Raw genomic sequence first — 15,092 nt, forward strand, 5'->3', positions numbered from 1 at the left:
TAGCATTATCTAACTTCCTCATTCTTTAGCTATTAATGTTTCTTCTATGTAATGATGCACTTTTCTATCAAGCATGGTCTGCCTCTTTACAACAGAACAATTAATATCCATGCAAAAACAATTTAATGCCCTTGATATTCAACAAACATTATTATTTGATAGTGACAACGTAGACACCACATACAACAACAAAACATAAAAGAAACGCTTCAGTGTAATAAGACATTTATGAGCCAGTTGATCAAAGATTGCCATTACTTCTCAGACACTGCGTATGTATACGTACAAGGACTGGTTCAATAACTGTGCAATTGTCTACCTTCAGTTTTGCAGTAAATGATAAGCTTGTTGTTAAATTTACAAAGGTATGGTGTTTAGTCATCAGTAGAAAAGATCAGGTCTATGCTACAAACAACTTGAGTGTTTTGTTCATCTTAATCTCCCCATAGACAGTGAGTGGAACATTAAGTTCTCACATGGGATTAGAAGTCCCATAAATTGACAAATAGCTATCCCACAAGAGGGCCGCCGCAGTAATAAATACAGTAGATTGACTTTTTTGAGGAACACACCAACAGAAATCTCCAGGCAGGACTGAGCACTTCATAGCACCATACAGTAGCACATACACTGTAGCACAGAATAAGGAAACACTTCATAAAATAAGCACCAACAATACAGTTAAGAGTACTTAATGACCCACTGCATCATAATTGAACCAACCATAGAGTAAAGGATTCTTATTAATCACTAATACAACTTGCAACAGCAGATTGAGCAGGTTTCAGTTTCTGGCAAGCAACACCTCGGCAGTATTCAGCCAAATTCAAAGCCATGTAACACTCCATGAGGTGAATAAGGGAGTTCAAAGTAGAGTATGTTTATCTTGTTTTATCATCAGAGTTGACATTGTCTTGCATTGGTCATGAAAATGTGTGTTTGTGTTTGTTTGCTCTTATCTCCAGCAGCAATAGCAGCAGCTCATCTTGCAGACATAGGCTCAGACAGAAAAGCTCAGCTGGTGGTCTGACGTGTATATGTGTGTGTGTGTGTGTGTGTGTGTGTGGTGTGTGTGTGTGTGTGTGTGTGTGTGTGTGTGTGTGTGTGTGTGTGTGTGTGTGTGTGTGTGTGTGTGCGCACACGCGTGCATGTGCGTGCATCTTGAATATGTTTTCAGCTGCCATTCATATTGGATCAAAGTTAATCTGAACACTTGATTTGTTATGGCACTACCTTTGCTCAAAGGTAATCTGTAAACAGTTAAATGTAACTATACAAACTGCAAGTGGATGTCACCCAAACAAGGAAGGCTGCATTGTGTCAGGTGTACGAATTAAATCCAGCTTTGATCAGACAGCCTTGTTTTCATAGAGCCAATCAGTGGGGTGTTAAGTCCAGCCAATTTAAGTCCAGTAACTACATGCAATTTTGATAGTCACTTGTCTTCCATCTAGAAGGCACAGGATGAATAGCTGCAGTTAGAAGGAGTTTGGCACCGAAGATTGGCTGTGCTTTTCCTTATTGGTTTTGCTGCTTGAGTAAGTCACTCCTGACTGGCTCGTCTCTTTTCCAGTTTCATTTTGAGCTCCTCGTTGAATGCTGTGGCGGGAGAGTAGACAAATACTGTGAATGAACTGTGCATATTCAACTTTGTGCGTGGTTACATCAGTCAGTGCAGCCAGCATGGTGGTTCAGCACGTCATACTCACTCTGTGCAAGAGGTGAAGGAGAGAGAATAAGTCGTCTCATCGGGTTGGTGGGTGATGCTGGTACGGGTGAGGTCAGGATACGGCGGTCGGGAGCCGGGGATCTGGACATGGGACTAGTGCACCAGCGATCTGCAACAAACACAACTGCGCTATCACTCACTATCAGCAATCACTAAATATCACCACTCACAAACAACCTAGCAAATGCCTAAACACACATATTCTTGTAATGTAGGATTTTCGCCTTATTACTGTCTACACATGCACCAAGTGACGAAGTGAAACCTTGTTTTGGGGGCAGGGCAGGAGCCTTTGGTAGGGGGCTGGAGGGGGCAGTGTGGAGGATCCTCTCTCCATTCTCATCATTGGCAGAAACATAAGCTGGGGACACAAGCAGAAGGAATCAATGACACTTAAAAAGACTAATAAAACGATAACTTGGGAGTCTTGTACCACATAATAACAACAGTTTGTGCTGGTTACATACTAATATTCTCCTCATAGGGCTCCTCCAGTAAGAAAGGCTGTAGCGTCCCTGCTGTTTTCACTACCAGGGCGTCGATGACCTCGTGAAGTGTAGCACAAGGAATCTACAATGGCAATCGCAAAGCTGTTGTAATATACCTCAAAGCTGACAACAAACACAGAGACATCAAATGCTTGTCACTGTATGAAGTTAGTGAGATTTGTTCTCATGTTCGTGTTTTATTTGAAATTAATGTTTACATGTTACTTTGTATGTTGAGAAGTCTGTGTGATATTGAATGCTTGACTTTCCATTTGACAAAACTGTTTTGTTTTTAATCTTTTCATACCAAATCTGCAAAGGATCTCTAGTTCAAGTAGTACCATACAAAAGTACAATATAAAATAATTAAAATTCCAAAGTTGGGATGTGTTATCAGATATTTGAAGTCATTTTACTGATTGAATGCACTTACTGGATTTTCTACATCAATGACATAACCACCTTGGTCCCTCTGGGTGACACGGTAATGTCTGAACACTGAGCTAGAGCAGAAGAAAACAGAAATCATGGAACATTTGCAATGGCAACACTGATGATGTCTGACTGTGATCTTTCCAGCTGTGGCTCCGCCTGCGTCCTATCAGGTGTTACCCATTGAGGTCCTGCCGTGTGGTCACAGCCAGTGAGATCCCGTCTCTGCCTGGACGGAGCAACATGTTACCACAGTCTGGATGTCTCTCTAAGAGGACTTCGGCTTCTGTTCGAGACACAGGGCGAAAACACCTGCATGCCACACAGAAATAGTATTAGGTACACAAATAGCAATAGAGATGTAATACGCCAACTCAAAACAATATCGAGGAAAACTTACGCTGGTATCTCTCCTACTAAAGGCACAGATAGAGGTGAGGGGGGTGCACGTGTGGGAGTGCGTGTTCTTCTTCTGCACCTTTCTTTGTCCACCACCTCTTTCAGCATCTGCAGTTGGCCCGGCAGCAGGGTGAGACAGGAGGGCACGTTCAGCTGCGATTGGAGAAATGGGATCATTTGGGGTAACACAGCACAAGTGACATTTTAGTACAAGGATGTGGGTCTGGTGGGTGTAAAGAACATTTACGTCTACAACGGAGTAGAGGAATCCCTTCCACAGCTCCCTTGATTCCAGGTTGGGTGCCTGATAAGATGACAGCACTTTTAGTCCATGCAAATAGGCGGTAATGTGTGTGTAATATGCGTGTGTGAAGGTATTATTACTGTAAGTTTGGTCTCTCCATCCTTCATGCGCAGGAGGAGTCTAGCTGCCTCCAGGTTCCTGTCTCGACTGCAATCGTCCTTCAGCGACACAAACCCACCAAGGTCCAGCTTCTCCACATACTTTCAAGACAAACAGAGAAATAAGCTTCCATGTCAATATGCTAGTGTCCATATGAAACACAATGGCAGGTACACGATCAGATCTTACATGAGTGTCCTTGGCATTATTGAAGAAATACATTGCATTCCCACACAGACAGGTCCACAGTCGCCTGGGTGCCTGTCAAACACAGGGAGGAATGAAAAAAAAAAGAGCATCATAGTGTCAACAACAATGGTATTTTTTCACATCCGTCTAATGGATTTTTTTTTTTTTACCACCACCAGATCTCCTGTCCCCAGAGATGTTTAATGAGTAAACCTCAGCTGCTGTCAATCTGTGGCCATAGATCAGTGCAATATCCTGCACCTGAGCCAGCCTCTCAAATTACAAGTCTATATTTCATTCATGAAGTCCAGTGAGACAGCAAGGGGACACACTGGAAGTTCTGTTTTTTAATCAACATGCAGGAGAATCCGTGAGGAATATCTACAACTTTGCACGTACATATGTTTAGAGTGCATGACAGGGAATATGTTGATCGATTTCAGATCACTGTGTCACTAAACATTTTTTTTTTGGGTTGTACTGAATCACTCTGGGTAATGGAAATGCGTCGCAATCGCGTTCTGACACATACTGTAGGTGCGTGATTATTAAAATACTGGATCCAGTAGCAGATCATCGAAGATAGAAGATCCGATTTTGAATGACGAGATGTTTTGACAACAATCAGCAATCGGGTTTGACGAAAACGACGTGACTCGTTGATGGATTGCTGGACGCTTTGCCTGTCAGATTGTCGCGAAATCAGACACAACAGCACAAATCTGCAATCGGCTATGTGGGGAAAAAATCCCTGGCAGCAGCGGATCGTCTCGCCTCGCCCATTCTAACACAATAAGGAAGTTGACAGCTCGCTTGGAATGGGGGGGGGGGGGGGGGGGGGGGGGATCGGCCGGTACCTCACAGACTCACATCTACACACACCGACCGCCAACTACAGCATGCAGCCGGAACAACATGGCACTGGCTATGCACCGGGCTAACCTACCTTCTCCTTCGGTCCTCGCTTCTCCAGGTAGCCCTCGTAGTAGCAGGGCGGTAGCTGCGCCCGGGGTCCCCCCGGCCCGGAGCGCTGCTTGACGGGTGCAGCCGCCATGCGTGTCGCTGGATGGGGACCGACCGAAGACAAAGGGGCGCCGAGTAATTCGGGGAGTGACACGCCTTCCTAGATGGGAAAGTGCTATGGTAACAATCCAACAGCTGGCTGGTGGAGCCTGCTGTGTGGGGGTCATGCAGACTGGCGGTGCAGATTAAAATGTGAAGGCTTGGAGGATATATGTCCAAAACACGAGGTAGTCTACTCAGCAAAATTAAGCAAGTGAGGAAATAATAATGGATGGATTAATAGATCAATCAGATGCAGGGAAATAGATCATCTATCACTCAGGATGTGTCAATTTATACAAATCAAAGTACAACGCACTGTCTATGACACAAATAGGGTCCAAAATATTTAATAATTATTTATTTATTTATATTTATGAAGAAGCAAATGTAGAGCATCAATCCCCCTATACACAGAAATATACCATACAATGGAGATTATATTTAGAAAATAGGAAATCCATACATCATAAAGATAATCCAGGATAATCCCACATTAAATCTCCCCAAAGAGTGTCAGACTTGCAAAAATAAGGCATTACTTAAGTCAAGAGGCCATAGTGTATACACATGCAAAACAATAACATTTTGACATATAAAATGCCATTAAGACAACTCGGACAACTAAAATAAAGCTTTAAATTCTGATAATACTTCATTCAACAATATTGCAAAAACGATATGATGGGTGTTGAGGTATTACCACCCAAATTTTATAAAATGTCAGCAGGAGGATTTGGACAACTATTTCAGCCGTGACAGCAGCAGAGAAAAATTGATCTTAGCCCTTTGTTCCATGACATCCTTCATCGTCAATGTTGTATGAGCTGCATAATAGCTCAACCTGAGCCTGTGAGCCTGTGACCCTCTCCCCCCCACCCCCCACACACACACCAATCCAGGCCTTTGATTTAGTGTAATGAGGCATGCTAACCCACACCTGAACCACATAGATTACTGGCCGGCACAGCCAAAAACCATATCCCTTTACATAACATGAATAAGATAAGAGATGTATAAACTTAACATTAAGAGGCATATACTATGATTATTATTTATGAGATGATTGTAGAGATGGAGCAGGAGGGCTCAGGAGGCACAATGGGAATAGCGATGGGGCAGATAATGAGAAGGGGGTAGTGGTGTATGGGCAGGTGGTGAATAAAAGGGGTGGGGGGAGGGCATAATCCACTGCTGTGTGCCCTTTCCTACTGAAAAGGCCTGTCTGTTCCGCTCCCTGTTCAATAAAAATAGGAGAGATGAGTGGGGCTGGGGGGGTCGGGGGGGCGGTCTAACAAGGGGATTGTGACAGGGGGAGAAAGTTGGTGGTTTTGTGAACAGTACAAACCATCACAGTTGATAGTCTGCTTGTAATAGGCTTATCTGAAACTGAAAACAGCCATTATCCCACTATTGTGTACAGGGCTTACTAATTATTACTAAGGCCTTTACTCAATTGATGGGTGATAGCACGTTCTATTGAGTTTTAGCATGAAAACAGTGGCTGGTACAAAAAAAAATTCCAATACAAATCAAATTAATTTTCCAGGCTCAAGATAATAAGTTTGAGTAGCAAAGCCAAGCTGAACCGCGCTCTGAAGGAAAATAACCCAGACCTAACATTCATTAACAACGGCAGGTTAGAAGCCCACACAACTTTGGGAGTGACACCGCCTGCAGCATCAATGGAGCCTGAGAAAACTGAATTCAAGCATGTGTGCTGATGACTTTGGTATAATGCTGCAGAATATTACAGGGGAATGTTACACGCAAGGAAACACATTTCTGTTTCTTTGTTTGGTATATTAGTTGTATAAAAAGAAAATAAACAAAGCTAAACTTTTCTCCCTGATAGCAAGAATGAATTTGGGAATCAGCTGTCCGTACCCTGACTCTTCTGAGTGATATAGGGTGTATAAAACATTGGAGTACATTCTCACTGACAACTTAGAACCCAATATATATTTCCATCCAGAAATCAATCCCAAAACTGTTGGTCTAGAATTAAACTAATTCTTTTGTGTGACCAGCATTACTGTAAAAAAAGCAAAGACAGCTAAATGCATTGGTCACCTAACTGCTGACTGGCTCAAAGTATTTTTAAGATCTCTCATTGTATTCAACATCCACACTAAGATTTAGAAAAGCAACCGAATGTGTATTTGCTAAAAGCAATAACAGAAGCTATAACAGTGACGGCAGACCCAACAAAGACTGATCTCTGGTACCACTAGGTGGCATTAGAGGGTGGTCTCAGGAGCAGATCAGTCCACCATATTGATTCCAACACATCCATGATGACAACAGCACTAGGGCCTCAAGACAGAGAAATTGAGAAAGGGGGAGTGTAAGAGCACAGGGCCTTTCTTTGAATACACACAAGCACAGCATGCATGCGTGTATGTATGTGGGAGTGTGTCGAACCAATAGGAACAACACACAGACATTGTGAATATAAAATAGATTAAGAACATGAAAATAAAGTTGTTGCACTTTTTAGTGTTTGTTAATTCTATTGGCGATGTCAAAACACATCCGTCATTGTTGGCGTTTCTTCATTCGTCCGAGGGGGGGGCGCTGTAGTGTACAAGGTGCAAGGAGAGTGAACATGAAGACTATATAGGCTATGATAAATTACACCCAAGCATAATTTGCACCCCTTTTCACCCTTAATCCATTTATACAAATAGAACAAAAAAAGACATTGTCCTCCAGCTTTACTCAATCGCTCCAAGAAACAAAAATGTCGGTCCCTCCATCTTGTCCCATCCTAATGTCCTAACATCACCCGCCTTGCCTTGCTGTTTTCAGTGAGGAAGGGGCACCATCACTTCCACGTAGTTGTTGGGAAAGAATCCGGAAATGCCCCGAACGGTTCCCTCGTACCAGTTTTCGTCGATCTTATTGGTCAAGGTGATGACGTCGCCCTCGTTGAAGCCCAGCTCGCCGTCGTTCTCTGGCTCAAAGTCAAACAGGGCTTTACAGCATGGCTCGGCTGGAGAAAGATACACAGAAGCAGAGGGTCAAAAGGGAAGCGGAAAGAGCAGTGTGGCCATTTCGTGAAAGATTAATTGGCTACAGTGGTGATAAAAAAGGGGAGAAGATAGGCACATAATTGCCCTTTAACGAGATTAGTATACAGTGTTGTAGCAGGATTACTGTGTCACCGGTTTGCTTTGCAGTTTGCACTCTGGTACAGACATGAGGACTAGTCTCATTAAAATAAAAGAGAATTAAGATTAGATTAGATAGATTTTGTTAGATTAGATGATGGAGAACCTTCTGAATCTCAAGATCGAAGTTTCTTCTTTGCAAGAACACCATCACAGGGGTTATGTTCTCATTTTAGGCCTGTGACCTTTCACATTCACTTTCAGAACTCCTTGAAATGGTGAAATGTTGAATATTTTGTAATTGAATATGGAAATGTAGGATTTCATATTGAGGTTCAGAAGTTTTGTTTAAAGTTCAAGAACAAAATGAGAAGCACGTTATTCAGCAAACAATGACTGCGGGTACATTTTCTTAGTGTATTTACATTTGTATTTTATGATCTGACAGCAGGGGTTAAGTTGCCACACATGTGGATAGTCTGAATAAAGGTGGAAGAGAATGGTTTACTGCTTCTATCAGCCTTGGTTAGACAAACATACACACTGACAGGCCCCACCTCACTCTGGGAACCTGACAGACTGCCACAGTGGACAAAAGGATGAGTGAACCCAACAATCACCGATGTTACAATGTTAGTACTCCTGACACATGAATGCGCAACAATGTCTGTGCGATCAGTGGTTTTCTCTCTACATCTGTCTCACTCACACAGTCTGCTCCTGACGGAGGTTCTTTGGGAGGATGGACCTGGATATTGTGCTGGGGCTGGTTAGGTCACAGTAGTAAAGACATGTCAAAACTGAGATCTGTTTGCAATTGTGCTTTCTTTAGAGCAGGCCTGAACAAGTAAACACAAAAATGCTCAAACAAAAGCACACATAAAGAGGTTTACCGGCAGAATAGGACGGAGGGCTTGTTGGACCAGGTGCGTATCCTCCATTGGACTCCTCAGTCTCCCCGTTGTCAAAGGAAGGTCTGGGTCTGGCTGTGTATTCGCGCTTTGGACGAGACTGAGCTTCAGTCATCCTGCATAAGATGACATGTCTTAAGTTTAAAAATGGGGGGCATACAAGGAAAACAACACAAAGCAAAAAGGTTCACAGTGTCTCAAAGTGAAAACTGAAGTATATTTAATCTCACAAATAAGACAGATGTATGATCATTTGGGCCTCCTAAGCTAAAGATAGTTCTCTACAAAGTATAAATAAGTGGTCTGTACTCAGCATCAGGTGCTACTTAAAAGAGCAGGTGGTACTGCTGAATTCCACATCATCAAACAGAGGACACAGCTTCAGCATACAGGCACATCATGTTCCACAAACACTGTCATGATGCTGACCTTTGTCCAAGTTTGTCTGACAGCTCCTCCAGGATCTGTGAGGCCTCCCTGTGGTACTGCAGCAGAGACTCAACAAAGGAAGACAGCTGACTCACCTGCTCCACCTACACACACAAGAAAATATTTTAGGATGAGACCAAACGTAAGAACCTCTAACACATCTTATAAACACCGGTTTAGCAGTGAACCCTTTCCGGGTCCTGTTATCTAATCTCCAACGCTGCCCTCTGTCAGCATGATCACATCATACTGGCATCATGACCTCTTCACTACAAACACACCTTGTTAGGCTCGCTATGATAACTGTAAATACCAAACAGACATGTTAGACAAGTTCAGACTATTGCGAAGCATTATGTAAAAAAAGCCACATCACCTGATGTAGTCTAGCTTTTAGAGACACAAAAGACGTGACCACTTTTGACATAACATTACAGTGAGTCACATGTGTTTCCAGAACCAAATACCAGCAAAATATTATAAGGTCATAGCTCGTCAAGTCAATTTTATTTGTATAGCTTGACTTCACATTCAAAGGGCTTTACTGGTCAACGACAATAGACGGTTCCCAACCCAGCCCAAAGGAGATCCCCCCCCCCCAAAAAAAAACTAAATATATAAGGAAAAGGCAGAAAACTTTCTGGAAGAGATCAAAATAGAAAAAGAAAAAAGGTGCGGCTATCATTCTTTTGTGTTGGGGTCTAGTACATCAAACTAACTTAATGATAAACAATTCTAATAGTTAAGGTTCTGCTGAAGAAAATTACACTAGTGGTTAATTTAAGGTTTAATAAGAAATACAGCAAAAAGCTCAGTAATGTCTCCATCATGTAAGAAAGAAAGCCATGAGGAGATTTTTTAATGGTCAATGGTAGGGCTGGGGTGACGCATTGTCAAGGCGGCCGGTCAGTCGGGCCGGATCGCCGGCCGGGTGGGCCAAATCGCAGGCAGGGCGGGCCAGATTGGCCGGATATTCCCCACCCCTGCTATAGATTAATCGACTAATCAAAAAAATAATCTGTAGATTAATCGTTACAAAAATAATCGTTAGGTGCAGCCCTAGTCAATGATGCTTTCCCCAAAGAAAAACAGACAACTTCTCAAAACTTCTCAAGTGTGTAAACTTTGAAAACAGCAGTGCAGTTTTGTGTGACTACTAATCTACTGAGCACAGTCTATACTTTTCGGCTAATCTATTTAACTGTCTCTTGCGGTGATGCAGCATTTCCACTGGTACTGATGTGCGAGAGGTTTAAACCTGCAAAGTTAATGTTACACCAGATGCCTGAAGCTGAACTACAGTTAAACCATCACGGGTTGACACTATCACAGTGTGATAAAAACTTGAGATTCCGAGACACAATAAAGACATTCTGGTGTACAAATACAGTATGTCTAAAAGTACTTACACAACTCCTCTACCTCTGGCCCTTAAACTTTCTCAATCATCATTTAATGAAAACCGTATATATCATAAAATCTAATTGCAACACTTTTCAAGTACTGAATCATGAATTGAATCTCTGTTAAGACAAGGATTCACATTTCAACTAGTTTAATGAGTCCACATGTGTAACATGACCCTCATGTTAGTCTATACTGAAACATAAAATAAAAAGAACGAAAACTAAGTGCATGAATACATGAGAGATCCTAGTAACTTGTAAGGTGCCTTCTGTAACACATTTGCCACTCACGTCTGTTTCCAGCAGATTGTGCATGGAGCTCTCAGCCAAGTCCTTGGACTCATGGAATTTCTCCAGGGCAGTCCTGATCTCTTCATCTTGAATTTTACCCTGTCGCTTCTTCTTGTAATCATAGTCCAGGCGGCGACTCTCAAGCTTCTTCAGGTGGTGCTGACAGAGCGACAAAGTTTGGGAGAATAGATTTCAGGTATTTCTTCATACCACACTAATGCAGCTGACACATACAGAGAGCTAATGTCATTACATAGTGCCTGAACTGTGTGTGCAGAAACATACAGCACTACTTATTCCATTCTACCTGGATGTCCTTGATGTCCTTATCGGCAACCACTTGCAGTGGGTCAATAAAGTTTTGCTTTACATCAATATCCAGACAGTCCTTGACCTCCGACATCCTCTTCATCGACTTCCCTACATCTGCTAGCGCTCCACCTGAATTGTGCATACACATGAAAAATACAACTTAAATGAGCATTAAAAACTAAGGCAATACATACATTTTTTCAAACATGTCAAAACCATGATTAGACTGATATCAGCAGGGGACAGCATTTGCTTACTGCAAGTTACAGCTCTCAACTTATGCATATATGTCTTACTTGCCTTTTTCCGATGATTGCTGTAAAAACATGCGCGCATGTAAACAAAGTGACTGTCTTTCGTGTTTGTACTTTACATTCTGCTCCAAGCTATCTCCCTCTCTGTTTTTCAAACAAACACATCCCACAGCACCATCTCATCTACCCTGCACCTTGTCCAAATAATACTGACTGATTGATCTTACCAAAGTTGGTGTCCTCTCCCAACTCCATTCCATACTTAGTCATGGATTCCCCAAGGAGGCCCTCGGGCTGTGGGTAGCCTGGACTGTTTACCTGTCCACGGATTTTGGACACTGTGGTGAGCATGGACAGCTTAGCTCTGGTTGTTGGGTTGGGCTGGATGTACTCTGATGTTTTACCAATGACCTCCACCACTGCTTTACAGGTGAGATCTGCTTTCTGGTGACAACATATATCAACACAGTAAAGATGTTGTTCATCTGCACATGAACTTTATATATTCAGTTTAATCATAACTATAAAGAGCATTAAAAGTTACCCTCTCCAGGTCTCTAAAGTCTTCATCCAGTTTGGTCCCCTCAGCACCTCCAACCTTCTCACTCATCATCTTTGAACACAGAACAAACAAAAATGAGGTGGACTACACTCAGCATATTCACAGATCATGAATGAAAGAACAGTCAATGATTTAGAGCTGATGTCAAGATATAAAACTTTGATCAACTCTCACAGGGACATTCTCATTTTGCTCACGCTGCTCCAAAGGAAGGTCAGAGTGAGGTGTTGCGTGAAATATGAATTACAGAAAACATCTTTGCTAGAGCTTCACAAGTTATCTTTTAGCCAAGTTAACACAGTACTTCACTTCTAAATATGACCAGATTTTCCATCAGTGAAGGAACTTCAGCAAGTCTGGAGGAAGCAATGAGTGCTGCAGTCTGGACTTTCCTCACTGTTTAGTTCCAAAAGGAACCAACAAAGGGTTTCCCATTTCCATTAGCTCAGCACAAGCATTGCAGTTTCCTACACCACAACCACATGTATGCATACTTTCATTCAACATCTACTGTATGCTAACCTTCTTGTTTTAGATTACTACTTCACATTCTCACTCACACATGGCACCTACTGTATGTACATACTCACACACGGAGTGACAAACTTGACAAAATTCCTGTGCAGTCGGCTGGCAGACTCAACATTTGCTCATTGTGTGTGTGTGTGTGTGTGTGTGTGTGTGTGTGTGTGTGTGTGTGTGTGTGTGTGTGTGTGTGTGTGTGTGTGTGTGTGTGTGTGTGTGTGTGTGTGTGTGTGTGTGTATGTGTGTGTGTGTGTGTGTGTTGCTTTGTTTTGACTTTGTGCAGCTGTGAGCTCCATACAAACTCTGTGACCAGATGGGTCAATCAATCTGTTCCGTTTATATAATGCTATGGCATGCTTTCATTATTGATTATGGAAAAAAACTGGCCAATTGGTGGCTCCAGTGACATGACTGAGCTCCCACATTCACTCATTATGAACTTCAATCTATTATATAGATTTGTGGTACCAATTAGAGCTGGGTTTTAAAACTTTGTTTTGTTGTTGATCACAATTTGCTCCTGATAATGATACACTTTAGTACAGAACACTGAATAGACAGTTTTGGCCATATGACAGTATGGTTTGAGGAATGACTTGAGGCCACAAACTTAGTTAAAGGTTTCACCTCCTCCCTGTTACACCTCCACCTCTCTTTTCTTTTCATAGCCTGCGTCACAAGATGCAAAACTTGTTTGCCATACCAGTGCTAATAGAGGGTGGGATTCCATTAAAGGTCCCATATTTATACAGTTCCCTGTATATTGTGGCTGCAGTTTAGCCAGTACCACTGCATGACACTAGGTCACTCACACTACTACTAGTTTAAGCTGACACAATCACAGTCAAGTAAAACCCCGGATTCGCTATGTTAGTTTAACTGTTCACTTACTGACTGAGTCCATTGTAAAGTTGGTTTCTAAATGACTGGAAGCTGGTTTGGGGACAGTATTCACATTACAAAGATGCCATTGCTCAAACTGAGGTACACACCCACTAAAGAAGGAGAACATGGCAGCACATTGCTGAGCAGGGACATGTAGCAAGACAGGTGTAATTAAGCTTTGAGCTGCATACCTTTCACGGGAGCTTTAACTTTTAGACTAAGAAGGGCAAAATAGTAAGATGGACGTATTTTGCTCTGACTATGGGGGCACAGAGTGCAGCCAAAGAGTCTCCAAGGAATCCAGAGCTGTGACAGTGACACACTAACTACTGCGACTGAATATTGAACATCACCCTCTCAGACTTCTTTCCATTATCGATTTATGTACATATTTTCTAAATAAATACTTAACTATGGTAAGAGCCTAGACCTCAACTTCCCAAAGTTCCAATGTGACTTGAAAATCATAACAAAAGGACAACAACTCAAAATCACAGGAAGCATATTTAACATCCTCTGCCTGCCTCCTGAGTGAGCAACGAAAGACACTTCCTATATATTTTATAATAAAATGACAACTTGGATGCATATTCTAACTCTCAAATTAATGTCTGCTAGTCTGAACAGGCGGCGCAAAACAATAGACAACTCTAAAATTCGGTTAATATTAAGTTATGTTTACTCTCTAACTAATTAAAGTACCACGTTAACGTAAGATATTTGACAGATAATACAGCGCTTATCAACAACATAAACGCGTAGTTTATGGCCAGGTAAAACATTTATTCTTATACTCAGCCATGAAAAGTGCCGCTTTGGTTTGGTTTGGTTTGGTTGAACCAAAGCAGTTAGCTGTAGGCTATCAACCCGCGGTGAAAATAATGTTTTTGTCAGCTAGCTATGCTAAGCTACAGGCTAATGTTTAAAGGTATGCGTCTTGCTTTACCTGACTTGCTTTATAAAATTGCTTCTTAAATCCCGCGACGGACATCTTGTGAGGGCGTGGAGGATCAATTTTAGCAAGAAAGCGTATTTCTAAAGTAAAGCTGTAAGTTTGCAGTTTACTGCACAGGCGACCGCCGAGCAACGCGTCTTCTAACTTTATACTGTGGATGTGGAACTTGCTAGGCAACCAATATTTCCTGGCCTGGGCTCCATGGGGGAAGTGAACTCACGCACACGCACACGCACACGCACGCACGCACGCGCACGCGCACACACCCACACCTAGAAAATGGGGGGAGTCCTGACTTTCCCCTATGTTTTATTAAAACTTCACTTTATTAAAATGTGTACATCTAGGGAAAACAAAAGAAGAACACACATATTACCCAACACACCAGCATCACCACACACACTGTCCTGTGTCATTCTGCAAACTGGACCATGTACATGTTAGCAGTCCATATACATACCGGGCAATTAAAGGGGCCTCAGTCATGCACTCTGACATCATTTTTTCGTGCTGACAACTGACACTTACCAAATGAATTACTGATTTGACCTCCATGTAAGGGTGAAGTCTATCTTTATCTTGTTCCCTTGAATTTGCATTTTTATGTCTGGGCCACAAGAGGTTTCAGACTTTCATTCAATGGTACAATCCTTTACCACCATGACACATGGCTTTTCCCTTCATCCTCCAAGCTGCCCTGTTGTCCATTGATCCTTCTAATCATGAATATTGAGCTCGGAATAAAAA

General features: G+C 42.2%; 2 protein-coding genes across 3 annotated transcripts; both read right to left on the minus strand.

Annotated features, from left to right (window-relative positions):
* Positions 1–181: 181 nt before the first annotated feature.
* stap2a (signal transducing adaptor family member 2a) lies at positions 182–4,694 on the minus strand. Its single transcript, XM_076144778.1, has 11 exons — positions 4,587–4,694; positions 3,641–3,712; positions 3,433–3,552; positions 3,296–3,352; positions 3,050–3,201; positions 2,830–2,961; positions 2,651–2,720; positions 2,197–2,299; positions 1,995–2,090; positions 1,710–1,838; positions 182–1,599 (listed from the first exon to the last, which is right to left on the minus strand). Exons 1-11 carry the CDS (start codon positions 4,692–4,694, stop codon positions 1,544–1,546), a joined length of 1,095 nt encoding a protein of 364 aa, XP_076000893.1. The 3' UTR covers positions 182–1,543.
* Positions 4,695–5,667: 973 nt separating this feature from the next.
* On the minus strand, positions 5,668–14,541 carry LOC142994134 (endophilin-A2-like). Of its 2 annotated transcripts, XM_076144816.1 has the most exons (9): positions 14,337–14,539; positions 11,963–12,031; positions 11,646–11,862; positions 11,160–11,293; positions 10,853–11,011; positions 9,156–9,259; positions 8,709–8,842; positions 8,525–8,581; positions 5,668–7,697 (listed from the first exon to the last, which is right to left on the minus strand). In XM_076144816.1, exons 1-9 carry the CDS (start codon positions 14,379–14,381, stop codon positions 7,510–7,512), a joined length of 1,107 nt encoding a protein of 368 aa, XP_076000931.1. In that variant the 5' UTR covers positions 14,382–14,539; the 3' UTR covers positions 5,668–7,509. The 2 variants fall into 2 exon arrangements, with proteins under 2 accessions (XP_076000931.1, XP_076000932.1); XM_076144817.1 differs by lacking the exon at positions 8,525–8,581 and having other exon boundaries at positions 14,337–14,541.
* Positions 14,542–15,092: the final 551 nt, after the last annotated feature.

This window comes from Genypterus blacodes, unplaced genomic scaffold, assembly GCF_046128005.1.
Source record: "Genypterus blacodes isolate CSIRO-AG114 ecotype Tasmania unplaced genomic scaffold, CSIRO-AGI_Gbla_v1 ptg000029l_1, whole genome shotgun sequence".
Taxonomy (NCBI): domain Eukaryota; kingdom Metazoa; phylum Chordata; class Actinopteri; order Ophidiiformes; family Ophidiidae; genus Genypterus; species Genypterus blacodes.

Excerpts from the sequence above, each read along its gene's own strand:
- stap2a (XM_076144778.1), bottom strand. The coding sequence starts at position 4,694 with ATGGCGGCTGCACCCGTCAAGCAGCGCTCCGGGCCGGGGGGACCCCGG. Across the intron at positions 3,202-3,295 it reads TCCTCTACTCCGTTGTAGAC|CTGAACGTGCCCTCCTGTCT; the intron begins GTAAATGTTCTT and ends CTCCAATCGCAG. Across the intron at positions 2,091-2,196 it reads GCCCTATGAGGAGAATATTA|CTTATGTTTCTGCCAATGAT; the intron begins GTATGTAACCAG and ends TTGTGTCCCCAG.
- LOC142994134 (XM_076144816.1), bottom strand. The coding sequence starts at position 14,381 with ATGTCCGTCGCGGGATTTAAGAAGCAATTTTATAAAGCAAGTCAG. Across the intron at positions 11,863-11,962 it reads ACTTTAGAGACCTGGAGAGG|AAAGCAGATCTCACCTGTAA; the intron begins GTAACTTTTAAT and ends TGTTGTCACCAG. Across the intron at positions 7,698-8,524 it reads CTCCGTCAGGAGCAGACTGT|CCGAGCCATGCTGTAAAGCC; the intron begins GTGAGTGAGACA and ends ATCTTTCTCCAG.